The 16,817-nt window shown below is 43.8% G+C and overlaps 9 protein-coding genes across 9 annotated transcripts; 6 read left to right on the forward strand and 3 right to left on the reverse strand. All coding sequences in view use genetic code 12, as the record gives it.

The window, feature by feature from the left end:
• Positions 1 to 74: 74 nt before the first annotated feature.
• On the forward strand, positions 75 to 1,313 carry PGUG_01298 (thiolase family protein; the record flags this gene model as incomplete). The annotated part of the gene is made up of 1 exon (XM_001485577.1): positions 75 to 1,313. The coding sequence occupies one exon, from the start codon at positions 75 to 77 to the stop codon at positions 1,311 to 1,313; it is 1,239 nt and encodes a 412-aa protein (XP_001485627.2).
• Positions 1,314 to 1,525: 212 nt separating this feature from the next.
• On the forward strand, positions 1,526 to 3,709 carry PGUG_01299 (uncharacterized protein; the record flags this gene model as incomplete). Its single annotated transcript, XM_001485578.1, has 1 exon — positions 1,526 to 3,709. One exon carries the CDS (start codon positions 1,526 to 1,528, stop codon positions 3,707 to 3,709), a length of 2,184 nt encoding a protein of 727 aa, XP_001485628.2.
• Positions 3,710 to 3,747: 38 nt separating this feature from the next.
• Positions 3,748 to 5,217, reverse strand: TAF60 (Taf60p; the record flags this gene model as incomplete). Its single annotated transcript, XM_001485579.1, has 1 exon — positions 3,748 to 5,217. One exon carries the CDS (start codon positions 5,215 to 5,217, stop codon positions 3,748 to 3,750), a length of 1,470 nt encoding a protein of 489 aa, XP_001485629.2.
• Positions 5,218 to 5,503: 286 nt separating this feature from the next.
• Positions 5,504 to 6,214, reverse strand: PGUG_01301 (uncharacterized protein; the record flags this gene model as incomplete). The annotated part of the gene is made up of 1 exon (XM_001485580.1): positions 5,504 to 6,214. The coding sequence occupies one exon, from the start codon at positions 6,212 to 6,214 to the stop codon at positions 5,504 to 5,506; it is 711 nt and encodes a 236-aa protein (XP_001485630.2).
• A 98-nt stretch (positions 6,215 to 6,312) lies between these two features.
• On the forward strand, positions 6,313 to 6,795 carry PGUG_01302 (uncharacterized protein; the record flags this gene model as incomplete). Its single annotated transcript, XM_001485581.1, has 1 exon — positions 6,313 to 6,795. One exon carries the CDS (start codon positions 6,313 to 6,315, stop codon positions 6,793 to 6,795), a length of 483 nt encoding a protein of 160 aa, XP_001485631.2.
• Positions 6,796 to 6,857: 62 nt separating this feature from the next.
• On the reverse strand, positions 6,858 to 8,756 carry PGUG_01303 (uncharacterized protein; the record flags this gene model as incomplete). Its single annotated transcript, XM_001485582.1, has 1 exon — positions 6,858 to 8,756. The coding sequence occupies one exon, from the start codon at positions 8,754 to 8,756 to the stop codon at positions 6,858 to 6,860; it is 1,899 nt and encodes a 632-aa protein (XP_001485632.2).
• Positions 8,757 to 9,068: 312 nt separating this feature from the next.
• Positions 9,069 to 12,908, forward strand: PGUG_01304 (uncharacterized protein; the record flags this gene model as incomplete). Its single annotated transcript, XM_001485583.1, has 1 exon — positions 9,069 to 12,908. The coding sequence occupies one exon, from the start codon at positions 9,069 to 9,071 to the stop codon at positions 12,906 to 12,908; it is 3,840 nt and encodes a 1,279-aa protein (XP_001485633.2).
• Positions 12,909 to 13,026: 118 nt separating this feature from the next.
• Positions 13,027 to 15,615, forward strand: PRP5 (DEAD-box RNA helicase; the record flags this gene model as incomplete). The annotated part of the gene is made up of 1 exon (XM_001485584.1): positions 13,027 to 15,615. The coding sequence occupies one exon, from the start codon at positions 13,027 to 13,029 to the stop codon at positions 15,613 to 15,615; it is 2,589 nt and encodes an 862-aa protein (XP_001485634.2).
• Positions 15,616 to 15,983: 368 nt separating this feature from the next.
• PGUG_01306 (uncharacterized protein) lies at positions 15,984 to 16,805 on the forward strand (the record flags this gene model as incomplete). Its single annotated transcript, XM_001485585.1, has 1 exon — positions 15,984 to 16,805. The coding sequence occupies one exon, from the start codon at positions 15,984 to 15,986 to the stop codon at positions 16,803 to 16,805; it is 822 nt and encodes a 273-aa protein (XP_001485635.2).
• Between the last annotated feature and the right edge of the window lie 12 nt (positions 16,806 to 16,817).

The following is a 16,817-nucleotide window of genomic DNA, read 5'->3' on the forward strand; positions in this document are numbered from 1 at the left end:
GCCGATGCCGATGCCGATATCCGAACAGCTGATTTGAATCCCTTGTTCTTCATTCTCAACACTCGCAACTTAAAATGGCCAGACTCAATTATCCTGAACGCCGTACTCAACAGGTTGGAAACCACCTTCGTCCTTCTTCGAAGAATCACGTAGTTTCCAAGAACCCCGATGATGTGGTCATTGTTGCTGCCTACAGGTCGGCGCTCACGAAAGGCAAGAAAGGGAGCTTCAAGGATGTTGGTACAGACTACTTATTGGTCAAGTTTATCGAGGCATTCCTCAGCAAGGAAGGAATTGATCCTACGATCATAGAGGATATTGCTTGTGCCAATGTGCTCAAGGCACGTTCTGGAATTACAGAACACCGTGTAGCTTCAATTAAGGCTGGAATTCCCGATACCGTTCCAATTGTTGCTATTAATCGTCAGTGTGCCTCTGGTCTCATGGCCATCGGTGACATTGCCAACAAAATCAAAACTGGCGAAATTGATTGTGGACTTGCCCTTGGTGTTGAGTCGATGTCGAAGGATCACGGACCAAACAAATCCCGTCCAGAGATTACCAGTATCTACGACAAGGATGCGACCATGCAAAAATGTGTGATACCCATGGGCATCACCAACGAAAATGTGGCCGAGCAACACAAAATTCTGAGAGAAGTTCAAGACAAGTTTGCTGCTGAATCTTTCACGAAAGCACAGCGGGCGCAGGAATCGGGAGCCTTCAGAGACGAAATTCTTCCACTTGAAACTATCCTCAACGACAAAACTCTGATCGTCGATCAGGATGAGGGTATTCGTAAAAATGTGACTGCTGAATCTTTGAGCAAACTCAAGCCGGCTTTCAAGCTGGATGGATCCACTCATGCCGGTAATTCGTCCCAGATCACCGACGGAGTTGCTGGAGTGCTTATGATGAGACGTTCATTTGCCCAAAAGAATGGTTATCGCATCATTGGTAAGTTTGTTCTCCATGTCTCTGTGGGAGTACCTCCCGAGGTTATGGGTATTGGACCAGCCTTGGCCATACCTAGAGTGTTGCAGAAGACAGGACTCACAATTGAGGATGTGGATATTTTTGAAATTAATGAAGCTTTTGCTGCTCAGTGCATTTACTCTCAGCAAGCGTGTAACATTCCCGACCATAAATTGAACATCAATGGAGGTGCTATTGCCTTGGGTCATCCACTCGGAGCCACTGGTACTCGGCAATATGCCACCATTTTGAGAATTTTACAACCTGGACAGATTGGAGTGACTTCGATGTGCATTGGTGGAGGAATGGGTGCTGCCAGCGTAGTTGTTAAAGAGTGATTAAGATATATATTTTGTATCTGGATACTGAAATGTATGCTTTACAGGCTCATGATCTACAGTCTTTACTAAGGGTTTATAGTTAACTACCATTTCTGTTAACGTCGATTTCTTTATTTGCACCCATTTCTCATCGCAGTCTCAATCTCAAATTTCATCGCAACCTCTCCTACGTTTTCAACCAACACCAACTATAATATTCCAATGCATAAATGGATAACACAGGTAACACTGAACGAATACCTACACTTCCTTATTCATTTACCATCCTTCATTCATCGAATTCAAAACTTCAGATCTCTCGCCATGTCACAATATCTCACGTATTCTCCAATATAAGACTCGAACGCGTTCCTTCCGATTGGTTCAGGAGCCCCATATTGTTCACAATCAGCCCAGATTCAAGTTTGGAACTTGGAGAGTGGTCAGGAAAGTACTGGCTTGTTAAAACAAGAGCAGACCCTAATGATCGGGATTACGAAAGAGGTTTAGTTTACCACATTCTGGCTAATCTCTTGGGTATGATTTACCTTGAAAGAACCGTAAACTATAGCAGAATCTTCTGTGAGAATAAATCTTTGCCAGTCCTGGCTGGTACCGTCGAAGAATGTATTCAAAAATGGAGTATTGATGTTCCCAAGAAAGATTCAATTCAGCAATCGTTTTCCATGGCACCTCCAATAATATCCCCAATGTCCGAACCCCATGATACCGCACAATTGGAAACCGATCCTCTCGGGTTTATCTACATGAAATACTATAGTGCTCTATATTCCTTGAATACTCCGCTAAGTTACTTTCCCAAGATGGCATTATCACGGTTCAAAGTCCTTTGCGCAAAGAATAACGATACAGCAAGAGAGTACCTTTTGAAGCTCATTTTATCCAACGAAGCGTTCCATCAAAGGCATGGTGGACCCCATGGACTAATAAGAAATGTGGCTTTTTCGTCGAATTCTGTAATAGAGGAGACTTACAAAGATAAATTATGGGATCTGCAACCGGAAATAAGTCAGTTCAAAAATAATGATGAAGAGCTGAATGCTGCGGATTCTGATTTGGATCAAATCAGAGCCATCGCCTCGGCGCTTAAAGTACGAGAGGCTCACCTACAAATACTTTTGATCTTTGAGATTCTAGATTACGGAAGTGTTCACGAAGAATCACTTTTAGCACTGAACAAAGAACAGCAAGAACTCATTCTCAGACCTCAGCAAATAATCAAGAAATCGCTAGTCCGAAAACGCAAAACAAAAAAGAAAGTGGTGCCCACATTTCTTGGAATGGGCGTAACGCTTGATGAGGAAATTAAGGCAACACCAACAAGTCCCAGTACAAATACTGTTAATGAGAAAAATCTTATTGCGATACTCGACACGTTAATAGAGAATCTCACCTTATGGGATACCCTTGAGGAATCTACGAAAGGGAAGAAAAAGGAATCTTCCTTAGGATTCTTTGCCTATGTTCTAGTGCCCTACTTCAACAAGAGACTTCCAGAAATCACAAAATATGTCATTGAAAAGATCAAGCCTCATGAAAAATCACGAGGGCGTCTGAGACTGGTCTCTTCTGAGCCTGCAAAAGGGCAGGTACCGTCGGGTCAGGAGTCGCTGAGATCAAATCGTAGCACACGGTTCCAAAAAGTGCATCTTGATCCTCAAAAGAACCCAAATCTTAAACGCTCCAACATTTCTCTTGCTAGTAGCGAAGACCTCCTACCTGCCATGTCTTTGAAAAGATCAAAGTCGAACTTGTCTTCCAAAAATTTGCAACGGCGACAAGTTGACATGTCTTTTCCCAAACCTGAGGGCGGCAAGGAGAAAAGAAAGAAACTCAACAGGCTGCAAAGTTTGTACGATCCACCAACTTCAACAGAGTCCATTTTTGGAAATGCTAAAAAGGCGACCAGATCGTTTGCTGCTGATCTAGGAACTATCATTTCTACTCCTGTAAAAGAGAAAGTATCCCAAATCTCTGAGACTCCCAGCACATCCCATCATGTTTCCAATGGCCATGAAGTGGTAGTAACACCAGAGGAGAGGTTTGTTTTGCCAACAGTAACGAGTGTTAAATCATCTGGAATGAGAAACTTGTCAGATAAATTGTACGCGGCAGCAAATATCGCAGAACCCAATGACATTCACAGCACATATACATCGCCAGTGAATTCGCAACAGGCTATCGTAAGCTCAGTGGAAAGAAACCATATAGAGGAAACACCAAAGGATGGTTTGATCATATCGTCACCGCAGAAACTGTCTACCAAGCGCAAGCCTGGCGAGCCGGTATCGATCCAAGAGTCTCCATTTTTCCATACGAGCCTCAATGGGTCACCGACGTCTAGTAACCAACGCACTGGAGTCTTTGGCAAGATTGCTAGAAGAAAACGTTAGCATTGTATCAATACTTGAATTTTATTATAATACACTCATCACTGCTTATTTTCAGCCTCTCCGAAAAAGAGACCTTGTATTATCTCGGAGGAATCTTCCTGCTTCAATACCTGCTCAGCTAAAGCTTCACCCAAACGTTCAGAAAGCTTCTCTTTTGCGCCATCTCCAACTTCTTCTTCCATAGAATCTTCCGATACCTTCAAGGTACGCAACGCATCGATCGCAGACGTCGTCAAAACTTCTTTTTCGTATTCTGGTTTGGTCGAATCTACCACTACCAGGTTATACCACACTTTTAGGTTTCCGACCAACACAAACTTGATAACTTCGCTTCCCATATTCTTGAGTCCTAACAAAGCACCATATTGTGTCCCAGTGGGTTTCGAAGGGTCTAACAAAGCTCTTAACAAAGTTCGGGTGACCCTAGGTCGAAGAGTCGAATAGGACGAGCCGTAGACCTTCACAATGTGTTCTAGTAATATGGCAGCAAATTCTCGAACAGCCAACTGGTTTTTCAACGCTGCCTTTTCCTCTTCTTCTGTTTGTTCTTTGGGAGCAGAGGAAATCTTTTTCGCCAAAAGCAATGTCAAAATACATGGCATCAACGCATGGACATAGGGTTCCAAGAAGATCGTAGAGTTTTCGGCAAGGGCAGATATAACCTCCAACATTGTGAAAAGAATATCTATGTTTCTTAATTGGTTTGTGATCTGTTCGGCCACGAATTGGATGAAGTAAGGCACCAACTGGTGCAATCCTGGATCGCTCTTCAACGATGTCAACGCAGCATCCTTAAGCTCTTGTTTTTCGGGATCAGACGAAACCAACACCTCCAGCACTTTGTCAAAGTATAATTTGAGCTCTTTGGACAAGACGTGCTTGACCAACGGCTTGATCTCAGTGTTTTTCTCGGTTTTTTGTGCTTTTGTGCTACCATTGGCCGCTTCTGCGTCCTTGGCACCATCTCCATTGGCATACAGCAAGATATCGTTGCCCAATATAGAAGTAGTAGCACCACGCAATACTGGAGGGAGGTTTTTGATTTCGGATGGGAGTGGATTTTGAGGAATCATGGGTTGAACACCCTCTATAGCAAGCCAGTGGGCTGTGAAGGTTGCTTGGCGAGGCACTTTGGGGAGTTCCTGGTTTATAAGCTTTTCAAACTCGATTTCATTGTCGTCGATATAGTACAAGGTTTGACCCAGGGCACCGACCATGGTCTCTTTGAAGTTCAAGGGTTGCGAGTTATCATAGCCATAGAGTGGTTCAATGTTGAAGACCTTTAATGCGTGACTTATGTCCTCGGTGGTCAATGTTTTTCGTTTAGAATGTCTCATAAACTTGATAGCGGTTTCTAGAATTTCATGGATTCTGTACTCTACGTCCATGGCAAGGTTCTTGGCTGCCTCTTCTGGCAAGTTTATCCCTAGTGACTCGGCGACATCGCCCACAGTGTCATGGGGCGACCAAAGGGTGTGGGAAAGCGAGATTCCCGAGTTGTTTTCCATGGTTGTGCAACTAGAGTTGAGCTGAAAATCGGTGCGAAGTACACTGTGCCTACAGGCAGGACTGGGAACAGGGTAGTAGATGGTAAAGAAGAAGAACAGGGCACAAAAATTGCTTTTAATTGCTCTTGAATGCTCTTGGTGCTACTTACGGTCTATTTTGACTATACATATTTGTATGGAATGGATCTGACCGTGGTGAACAATTATGTTCGTACGGTCTTGCAACCAAAGAGGTCTCGCAGCCAAGCTAGAAAACCATGCTAGCTATGCTAAGTTATCCCTATGTCTACCTTTCCCCTATTTCTTCTCTCTCTCCACCAACGAGAGCATGGTTGAGGTCCAATAACTTTTTCACTTCCCTAGTGAGCTTATCGACCTTTCGGTCTCGCAGTGCTATTTGGTCAATGAGTGATTCAATGAGTTTTTCCTTCAGGGATTCCCTTGCCTTTTCTAATAGGGAGCCAGCCTTGTTCTTGGGTTCTTCATCTTGCTCATCATCTTCTGAGGTTTGAGTATCTTTAAAGTCATTTTCTAAGTGCTGTTCCCAAGACTCTCGAAGCTTGTTCTTTGAAATTTCGGTGATGATTTCCACATCATGGTTCTGGAGCGATTTGAGCTCATGGATAATACGCTCTTTGCGCCCTCGGGGAACATAGATCGCTATATCTGCTCCCTGGCTGGACCCGGCAGGCCGTGGGTGGAAACTAGGAACATATTGCTTCATCTCATACTCGTATATTTCCTTCACTCGAGGCCCATTGATGGTAGAAATTTCGTCCAAACTTTGCCTGGGCCCAGTATCATGTCGCTCCCCTATTCGTTTGAGAGCCAAAGTCTCGTTGAGTTTGATGGCGATGAGCTCCCAGTAATCATTTTGCTGTTTCTGGGGTCGGAGATGAGGCAAGTATCTAAGAGTTAGCTCAAGTAACTCCTCTCCTAGCTCTTCACGGATCTGATCCTGTTGCTGCTTATAGAACGATTTACTAAAATACCCCATTTAGCAGACTAATTGCCTCCCTGCTATGATTGTATTTATATGCGTGCAACTTTATTCGCAGCCTTGATGCGCCTCCATGCGGTGTCATCTGCAGAAGAATGACTCGGTGCATTTTGACGCCTGTTACCCTGCACGCTTGCTGCAGAAGTGGTTGCGAAAGATACATGCTCTATGAAAGTATAGATTCATTTAAAGTTTATTTGTTTGTTACATGCTGTGTTTACTCCCTACTCTATAATCCCTTATCGGCACGAGACATTTTGGACAACTTTTTCAATTTATCGTTGCCTTCACTAAGCTTGCGTTGCAGCCTCTCATATCTTTCTTCTGCTGCCTTTGCCAGAGCCAACCTGGCCTCATTTTCCGACTGCAGTGTGCCCCCAAGAACATGTCCCTGCGATTTGTTTTGCTTGGTTTGGGCTAATCTCAGAGTTCCCGTTACCTCTTTCTCCAGTACTTTATGCAGCTTTGGTTGCACCTTGACATCACTTGCATCTTTCGATATGCAACTCCCCATGCCGAATTGCGTCTTTCAGGCGCCCTCAATTATGGCTGCATTCCTACGACCATTACGCACATAAATATCGGTACCGCCGCTGACATAAGCATATTTTTCGTTAGTCGTGTCTATCTATGTACATGGTTAACCACTAAATCTCATGTTTTGCACCTCCTTCACGTAGTTAATGTTCTTTCGTAAGTGACGGAACTGAGGAACTTGTATCTCAATGTCACAATCAAATGTTTGTGGCTCTGGCAGGGCAACTCTGGCAATATCTGCAGCAACATCTTTTCTTTTGATCCAGTATCTCACAAACCGAATGCATGAACGGTGGTCCTGGATGTAATCCTTGTACTTATCCAATACAGACAAGTAGAACTCTTTACGAGCATCCTTGAAGTGTGATAAAATAGTCGCATCTCGCAAGGCCGCCCAGTCGGCGACTGGGATATATGTGAACTTGTTCTCATCAAGATGTTTAAGCGAAGCATTCCACTTTTGTAAAATTTCCTCGTTGGAATAGCTTTCTAACAGGCCAGTTTTCTTTAAGCAAACTCTGTAAGAAACGGGGGTCCTCTTGACATTGTAGACATCGTAGTTTTCGATAATCTGCTCTAATACTTCCTTGCTATCCCATGAGTAGTTACCGATGATGGTATTGAGGAATACTTCATCAATAGGCTTGCTCTCTGCGTACATGGCAATGATTTCACGAAGTTTACTAAACGATTCCTCGTTTAATTCGGGGTATTTTTTGAAAAAGATGGTGAACAATGCATTGTTCAAAATCGCATAACGAGAGTTCAACACTAGCTGTTGTTCAGTGTTGTAATGGGCGATACTTGCTCTCCAGAAGTAAAGGATGTTGTCCATTGGTTCATTTTGTTCGTAACAATTTTCAAGCAATGATTGAATATGAGGCACCTTAAGCTTCACTCGGTAGGGTAAATCGTAGTGGACAACCTTGTCAAAAAAGTGCTTAGAGATCTTGATATCCTTACAGGTACCAATAAAACTCAAATGCAAGTCACTGAGAGATGCCAATATTTTGTTTTTGTAGTGCAGCTGTTGAGCTTTTTCGTACAATTGCAATATCGATTCCAACGAATCCAATCCGCGCGAGTAATCGCCTGCGGCAATGGCTATTTTTCCCATTGAAGTGAGAAGCTCATGTCCCACTTTATCGAGTTTTTCAGTGTTGAGCTCGTAAATGTGGAGAATTTCCTCGTAGGTGAATCTATTCTGTTCAAATGTCACCGGTAAGATGACCGCCAAGATCTTTTCATCCAAGTACACCTGGCCGGTTTGCTGGTCATTGACACCATTTTCCCAAAGGTGGATCATTTCTGGATAGAGCTGGAACTGTTTCATCAGATAAAATAAAAACAGTAAAGTTGGAGCGTTTAAGATGGCCTTGAATTCACCATTGGTGATGAGTTCGCCCAAATGAAGCACGGCCTGCTTCAAAAGCACTTCATCGTGGAGGTTCTGGTTTTGATACTGGTCACTGTCTCTGTTTTTGGCGCCAGAAAGACGGTTGGTACGGTTGTTATATACTCCAGAATTGAGAACTTGAGCATACAGAAACAAGTCTCTGGAGACAAACGTATCTCTCAATGACTCGTCTTCCAAAGCACGCGAGAGGTTGTCCAAGGTAGAAGCAAAGGCTCTCTCGCTGTCGTGATCATGAATAGACCGGTAACGGTGGGCCAAGTCGATTTGTTCTTTGAAGTAATTGAGTTTATTTTTCGTTTCCGCGTCCAATGCTTCACGAACAAGTGGATCTTTGGCTGATTTGGATAAAAAGTTTTCAATTTTCGAGTCGACAGACGATGCCGGGCTTTCAGAAAGACCAGCAGCACTCAGGTTGGATCTAGTAAATTGAGAAGGAGAAACAATCGACAGTGAAGTCATCGAAGATGGAGATTGTGGTACTCCAGAAGCATTTGGAAACCCCAAACCATGTTTGTTGTTCCTTACATGCTGCAAGAGCACCGGTCTCAAGCTAACTTGACCGCTAGAAGCTAGCAATCTAAACATAGCAGTGGCGTAATTGTGGTACGGTTATATTGAGAATTCGGTCACCACGAAAATTTGTGCTCCATCTCAGCTGATGTCAGCAGCTTTGGCCAGGGTGCGATCTTGAAATTGGGAGCCGCGACAGATCAGATAAACCATCAGTGGAAGAGAGGACGGTCTAGGCGATAGTTACCTGTATAAAGGGGCATATTTATCAGGCAAACAGACTGCGAGAAGTCTACTGAAACTTTTTCATATTTCTAAAGCTTCGCTTAACCGTCTTTATTCTTCGCTTACTTGATACTGGATATTGCTAACGACAATACCTCGGTAATGGTTTACCCCAGTGAGACCCTGGCACTTCTAGGACAGGATTTTGGGAACAACAAAGATGCTAGGAAAATGCGAGGGCGCAACAATGGCTTGAAAGACTCGAAAAAGTCAGGAAAATTGGGTACATTCGATGGTGTGTTTCTTCCTACCGCCCTTAATGTCCTTTCCATTTTGATGTTTTTAAGATTTGGGTTTATTGTGGGTCAAATGGGAATACTAGGGACATTTTTATTGCTTGTGATGTCTTATACCATCGATATGTTTACCGTAATGTCGGTCAGTGCCATTTCTACGAACGGTACAGTCAAAGGCGGAGGTGCTTACTACATGATCTCACGATCTCTAGGACCCGAATTTGGTGGCTCCATTGGTATCATATTTTATATTGGTCAAATCTTGAATGCGTCGTTGAATGTGGTGGGTTTCATCGAACCGTTAACTGTCAATTTCGGTCGCATATCCGGAGATATTGCCAATATATTACCAGTGGGTTATTGGTGGCAGTTGATGTACTCCACCATTTTGCTTTTCTTGTGCACTGCAATTGCATTGATCGGCTCAAGACTAGTGTCAAAGACTGCTCTCTTTCTCTTCATCATGCTCACTTTGAGTACATTATCTATTCCATTATCCACTGCATTTGTTAAGCCGTTTTATCCTCCCGGCTTCGATATCATGTACACGGGTCCCTCGTGGACCACTTTCAAGGAAAACTTACTACCAAAGTTCACCAGCGGGGCTGCAGGTTCAGTCCAACCTCCGGGTCAGCCAGAAACATTTCGTAATTTGTTTGGTATTTTCTTTCCAGCTACAGCAGGCATATTTGCCGGTGCTTCGATGTCGGGAGAACTCAGGAAACCCAGCAAGTCGATTCCTCGAGGAACTATTAACGGCCTTATCTTCACATTTATTTTTTACCTGTTGGTAATTACATCTTTAGGAGTTTCTATCCCTAGAGATTTGTTGCATAAAGATATCAAGGTGATTCAGACTGTGAACATATATGGTCTCATTATCATCTTGGGTGAATTCTCGACGTCGCTTTTCTCTGTCATAATGGGTGTGGTTGGAGCTGCGAACATTCTTGGTGCTATAGCGAACGATCGGATCATCCCTGGCCTTTCTGTGTTTTCCACCATAAAAAAATCTTCGACACAGGCTACCAAAGCACGCATCATGTGTATATTGGTTACTTGGCTTATTGCTCAAGTTTTTCTTTTTGCCGATATCAATCAAATTGCTACATTTATCACGATGGCCTTTCTTATGACATTTATTGTCACCAATCTAGCCTGCTTTTTGTTGAAAATTGGCTCTGCTCCCAATTTCAGGCCCTCCTTCAAATACTTCAATTCCAAGACTGCCTTTTTGGGTTGTGTATCGTCCATCATAGCAATGTTCATCGTGGACGGTATCTCTGCCACTCTTATTATTGCATTTTTGATGTTTTTGATTATGGCCATACACTATATGACACCGCCTCTGAAGTTTGGTGACATATCTCAGTTATTAATTTACCATCAAGTGCGCAAGTACTTGCTTCGCCTCAAGTTGCAAATGAGTACTAAGTACTGGCGACCTCAAATTCTTCTTCTTTGCGACGACCCTCGTTCGTGCTGGAATCTCATAGGTTTTTGCAACCATTTGAAGAAAGGTGGTTTGTATATTCTTGGTCATGTCGTCATCATCAACGACGGAAACAATGATGGAAGTACTTCAGAGTTTGGTGTCAATGCCTATCAGGAATTAAAATCACAGCGTAATGCATGGGTTAAGCTCCGTGATATATCCAACATTAAGGCTTTTGTGCAAATTGCAGCTGGTCCAACACTTCCATGGGGCGTCAGAAATGTCTTTTTGGGATCTGGATTGGGTGGTATGAGACCTAATATTACCGTGTTGGGCTTTTATGATTTTGTGAAACATGGTGTACAATTGCCTCTTTTGCCCTCGTTTAAGGATAAGCAAAAACTTTTGTCTCTCCCTACGGACTCTTGCAGAAAGGAGCAAAAAGTGTCAATCAAACAATGGGTCCAGATAGTAGAAGACTTGATCGTGATGCAGGCTACCGTCGCTGTAGCGGCCAATTTCAATATCTTAGATCTCCCCAAGCTGGACAAAAAGCATCATTCAATCTTCACAAAAGCCAAGGATCATTTTTCCAAGCATGAAAAGAAGTACATTGATTTGTATCCAATTCAGATGTCATCTATTGATTTTCTCGAAAATGGAAAGTCAATTCTTTCTACCAATTTTGATACCTATACGCTTATATTGCAACTAGGAGCTATTCTAGTAACTGTTCCGGAATGGAAGTATACTTCGCATGTCCTTCGGGTCATTGTCTTTGTTGAACTCGAAGAGGAAATTGAGGATGAAAGAAAGAGGCTTGCGGCGTTGTTGGAGTCGTTGCGAATTGATGCTGATATCAAGGTTATACATCTTGGTGATGGGTCTCTTGACACTTACAATTACATGGTAAAGGGCTATACCAAGACAGCCACTAATAAGAAGGAATACTCACGCGTGGACCAGGTTTTGAAAAATGATCAATGGTGGGCCAATTTGTGCAATGCAAGAGAAACAATTCGAGAAATCGAAAAGCTGAAGCTGCGCCGACAAGCAAGAAATGCTTCAAGGGCCAAAGAAAGTGTGTTTTTCAATCCTTTGAATTTCGGTGGTGGAAATACTCCTGTGGATGAAAGACCCTTCAGCGGTGGAGTTCGCAACAGAAGGTATACTCTTTCGAACTTGCATGATCAAGGTCTTTCGCTTTCGTTCAACATGAAGTCCCAGCATGGAGACCAATTCTTCAAATCCATGCCAGATGACAGCTCTAGCTCGAGTAGTGAGAGTGAGAAGGAAGAAGATAGCAGCGCCGAAAATAGCGACTACAGTTTTGCTCGTGATCTGGGACACAATACCACGGGAAATAACTATCTACGTCCAGAATTAAAGTCGAGAGCGAGTAAGCTCAAACAGAGTGAAGGATTGGGAAGCGGTAGCGGCCATAGGTCTAGCGACCAACTCTCCATACGGTCTTCGAGATCAAATCTCAGGCCCAATTTCTTGTCATACAAGATACCAGAAGCTCAGATCCAGGACAATGATGATAGTGGTGGTGAGGATGACAACAAGCCGTCCATAGGCTTTGTTGAAGACTCGGAAGGCTCTGATAAAGATGACGATAACACCGAACGAGCTGAAGATACGAAGCATGAAGAGCTGACAGTGGAGAAAGTGAACAGAGTTGCGAGCAACAAGGACTATTTCAGCATCAAACCAGTGGGCTCGGAGCTAACCAAAAAGAAATCTGATTTGGGTGGCATGAAATCACCTTCGATACTCACGAACAAGGAAGACATTATGCACAAGATTCAGACTCCCCAATTTTTGGAAGCCGAAGACGATGAAGAGGCTAATGATAGCGGTGATTCCAATGTAGACCCCAAAGACCCCAGATCCAAAAGCAGATCTGTTCCATCATCGGCGTCTACTTCTCGCTCTGACGCTTATAAAGGTCTTCCTCAAATGACATCGGCTCAGGCTACTGATGCTGGACTTACCCGAAAGCAATTGCAAGAAGAACTCAAGAACATCTCCTTCAACGACCTTCCGGCAAAGGGCCAGCATCTTGTGCTCAATGAAATCATGAGACGCAATTCACCAAAAGATTCCACTGATATCATATTTTCCACATTGCCGGCACCTACTCTAGGAGCACATCTCGATGAGGAAGATGCGTTCGAATACACCAATAATTTAGCAGTGTGGCTCGACGGTCTCAGTCCGATTTTCCTCCTCAATTCGCAATCAGTGACGGTAACGACAGCCTTATAAGAGTATACCATTCATTGGGCCTCCTGTTGGCGTCCTGCACCCACTTCGCGATATGAGTTTCTCTACGCAGCGATGGCAGTGATTTCATTCCGAGCAACTAGTGGGTATCTATGATTAAATGTCACAACTACATACTAACTCTAAAGAGGTTCACGCTTCTAGTAGTAATAGCCAGGATGATAAGCTCCAGAAACGTAGAGCCCGTTTAGCGGCATGGAACCAGAAGAAAGCCAGCTCCGAAAAGAGCGAAAACAACGAAGATAAGAAACCGAAAATAGAACTGCTGAAGCTACAGGAATGGATAAAAAGGCGCCAGCAGAAGTCTGCTACACCAGAAGTACCCAGTACAGAAGCATCTCAGAAACCTACATCAATAAAGCCCATTCTTAGGGCGAGACTTAGCACTCTGTCTTCGAAGCAGACACAACTAGTACCAAAAAAACGGTCCATCTTTGACGACGACGATGAACAGGATGATGCTAAGACGGCTAAAAAGGACTTTCGTATACCTAACGAGAAGAAATTACCGGCTTCGACCGAGGAACAAGAGAGTGAAGACGAAGAGAAAGTTCTTGAGCGAATACGGCAGGCGGAGTCTGGAACATCATTTTTGGTAGAGCTGGGTTTTGAGCAGGATCTTGGAGCTGATTCGGGAATCAGTGGCAGCGAAGGAGATGAAGAAGACGACGAAGAAGGTCAGCAACGACTTTTGAGTGAAAAGTTGCAGAAGTTAACTAACAAGGAAAAGAAGCTCATGGCTTTAGATTATACACAAATGGAGTACACTTCGGTCAGGAAAAAGTTCTATACTCCCCCTGAAGAACTCAAAGATGTTCCTCCCGAAAAAGTTACAGCTTTAAGAACCGCTATGGATGGGATAAAGGTGCGTGGTTCAGATTGTCCAATGCCTATACAAAAGTGGGCACAGTTGGGGCTTCCCTCGTCCATTATGACGGTTCTTGAAGAGAAACTTGGCTACGATACCCCATCCCCAATCCAGTCTCAAGCATTACCAGCAATCATGTCGGGCCGTGATATTATCGGAGTGGCCAATACTGGGTCTGGTAAAACTCTTGCCTTTGTGATTCCCCTTATTAGGCATATTATGGACCAGCCACCATTGAAGTCTGGAGATGGTCCTATAGGAGTGATCTTGACTCCCACACGAGAGCTAGCTTTACAAATCCAAAAAGAGTTGGTCAACTTCACACAAGCCGTTGAGCTTTCTGTGTGCTGCTGTTATGGTGGATCTCCCATCGAGTCTCAGATAGCGGATTTGAAACGAGGCACAGAAATCATAGTGGGAACTCCAGGACGTGTAATTGACCTCTTGGCAGCAAACGGTGGAAGGGTAACGAACTTGCGACGAACTACTTTTTTGGTGCTAGATGAAGCCGACCGAATGTTTGATATGGGTTTTGAGCCGCAAGTCAACAAAGTTCTTTCTCAAATAAGACCTGATAAGCAGATGGTACTTTTTTCGGCTACTTTTCCCAAAAAGTTGGAATCACTCGCAAGAAGCTTTTTGGTTGATCCGATAGAGATTGTAGCGGGTGGTATAAGTGTGGTAGCACCCGAAATTACGCAACGGGTTGTGTTGATTGACGATTCAGGAGACATATCGCAGAAGAAGCTACAAGCATTGCTCAAGATCGTTGACGAATTCTCCGTCGAGGACCCAGAGGGCAAGATTTTGATATTTGTTGATAAACAGGAAGCCGCTGATGACTTGATGGTTCGACTTTTGAATAATCAAATTCTGTGCATTGTGATCCACGGAGGAAAAGATCAAGTGGACCGAAAACATGCAATCAAGCAATTTTCCGATAAGAATGGACTTCGAGTTCTCATAGCCACTTCTATCGCTGCTCGTGGTCTTGATGTAAGAGGGTTGAATTTGGTTATAAACTACGACGCCCCAAGTCATATGGAAGACTATGTTCATCGTGTTGGTCGTACAGGTAGAGCTGGAGCCACCGGAACGGCTGTGACGCTCGTGCTATCCAGTCAAGAAAGAGAGATCAGAGACTTGGTGAGAGCTATGAAGATGAGTGGAAAAGTCGATGATATTCCTGCTGAATTGCAAAGTATAGCAGACAAGTTTTTGAAGAAGGTCAAATCTGGCGAGGAAAAGTTCAATTCTGGCTTTGGAGGAAAGGGCCTTGAAAATTTACAGGAGAGGCGTGACAATGTGAGAGAAATAGAGATGCAGATGTATGGAGATAAGGTGAAGGAAACCAATGGGGTATCCAATTCCTCAGCGGGAAGAAAAGCACTTGGTACTCCAGAGGCAGCTGAAATAGCAGGAATCAAGCTTCCTGATTTTGATATCGTTGAAGGTAGAGCACCAGAGACCTCTGGACCTGACAGATGCAAATTTCACTCCAGAATCGAAATCAACGACTTGCCTCAAAAAGCGAGGTGGGTGGTGGTTAATCGTGATAGTTTGTCCAAGATTATCGATGCTACCTCTACGTCAATTACAAGCAAAGGTCAATATTATCCTCCAAATTCCAAGTTGCCCAAACCTACCATCAAATATGGACGTGAAATCCCACCTCCGCCTAAACTTTATTTGCTTGTGGAGGGCCTAACAAAGTCAGCAGTACAGGAAGCCAACAAGCTTCTCCGTCAGAAAATGATAGAGGGTGTGGATGTTGCAACAGAAGAGGATGCCAAGGCCCCAATTGGTCGATACAATGTATAGACTTTAATTGCATTGGGGGCTGATGCAACGTCAGATAAGCGCTACGATTGAAATAGCAGAAGCTTAGCTTTCCAATCGTGTATTGCTCATCGGATAGTATTATAATGCTGCAAAAAGCTACCTTTGAGGGTACTATCAACTCGATGAAACTCAGCTATTTCCCGATTTTACGATCCAGCATCAAGTCCACCTAACACTCACATACTGCAATATACATGAGTACGAATAAACACTAGTAACCAACTTCATGTGACCCATATATTCCATCGGCTACCCCAGCTTTTTCCCTGCATACACACCCGATGCCTCGGTTAATGCGCGGGGTACCACCTTTCTTATAAATCTCTTTTATTTCTACGTGAGCTGGAATGGTAGAGTCTGCTGAAGCATATAAGCAATACGACGAGTTCGTCGTCACGGAAGTGGAACTGGGTTTATGGCATGTTCAATTGAACAACCCCAAGACTTTGAATGCTTTCTCCGAGACGACGTGGAGACAATATGGCGAAATTTTCACCAAGCTTGATGCCGATCCAGAGGTCAATGTGATCTTGGTGTCTTCCACTTCGCCCAGGGCGTTCAGTAGTGGTCTTAACTTGAAATCTGCCATTGCAACTTTTGGTCAAAGCGTGGACATGAATAATGAGGAACGTTACAATCATATGCACCAACATATCAGAGACTTCCAGCACTGTATCACCACGCCAGCCAGAATCAACACTCCTACAATTGGGTTGCTCAATGGTGTGAGCTATGGATTGGCGTTAGATATGGCCGCGTGCTACACCATTAGAGTGGCAGTTGAAGGTGTCAAGTTTTCCATCCGTGAAATCAAAATTGGAATTTCTGCGGACATTGGTTCGTTGCAGAGACTCCCTGCTTTGGTCAACAACAAGTCCGCGTTGTACCAACATGCCCTTACTGGCGACATCTTCGGAGCCGACGAAGCGTTCCGCTTAGGTTTTGTTAGCAGAGTGTTACCTGATTTGGAATCTGGCGTCGAGTACATAAAGGAGGTTGGTCTGGATATCGCTGGAAACCAGCAATGGGCCATCTACGGTACGAAAAAATCTATCCAAGAGATCACCGATGGACTTTCTGTGGAGCAGGGCTTAAAAAATATTGCCCATCACAATGCAACGCATATTGACAAAAGATTCATCCTGGCCATGATGGGAGTCAAGTTGTAGTGGACGATAGTG

Source organism: Meyerozyma guilliermondii, genomic scaffold (genome assembly GCF_000149425.1).
Source record: "Meyerozyma guilliermondii ATCC 6260 scaffold_2 genomic scaffold, whole genome shotgun sequence".
NCBI classification, from domain to species: Eukaryota; Fungi; Ascomycota; class Pichiomycetes; order Serinales; family Debaryomycetaceae; genus Meyerozyma; species Meyerozyma guilliermondii.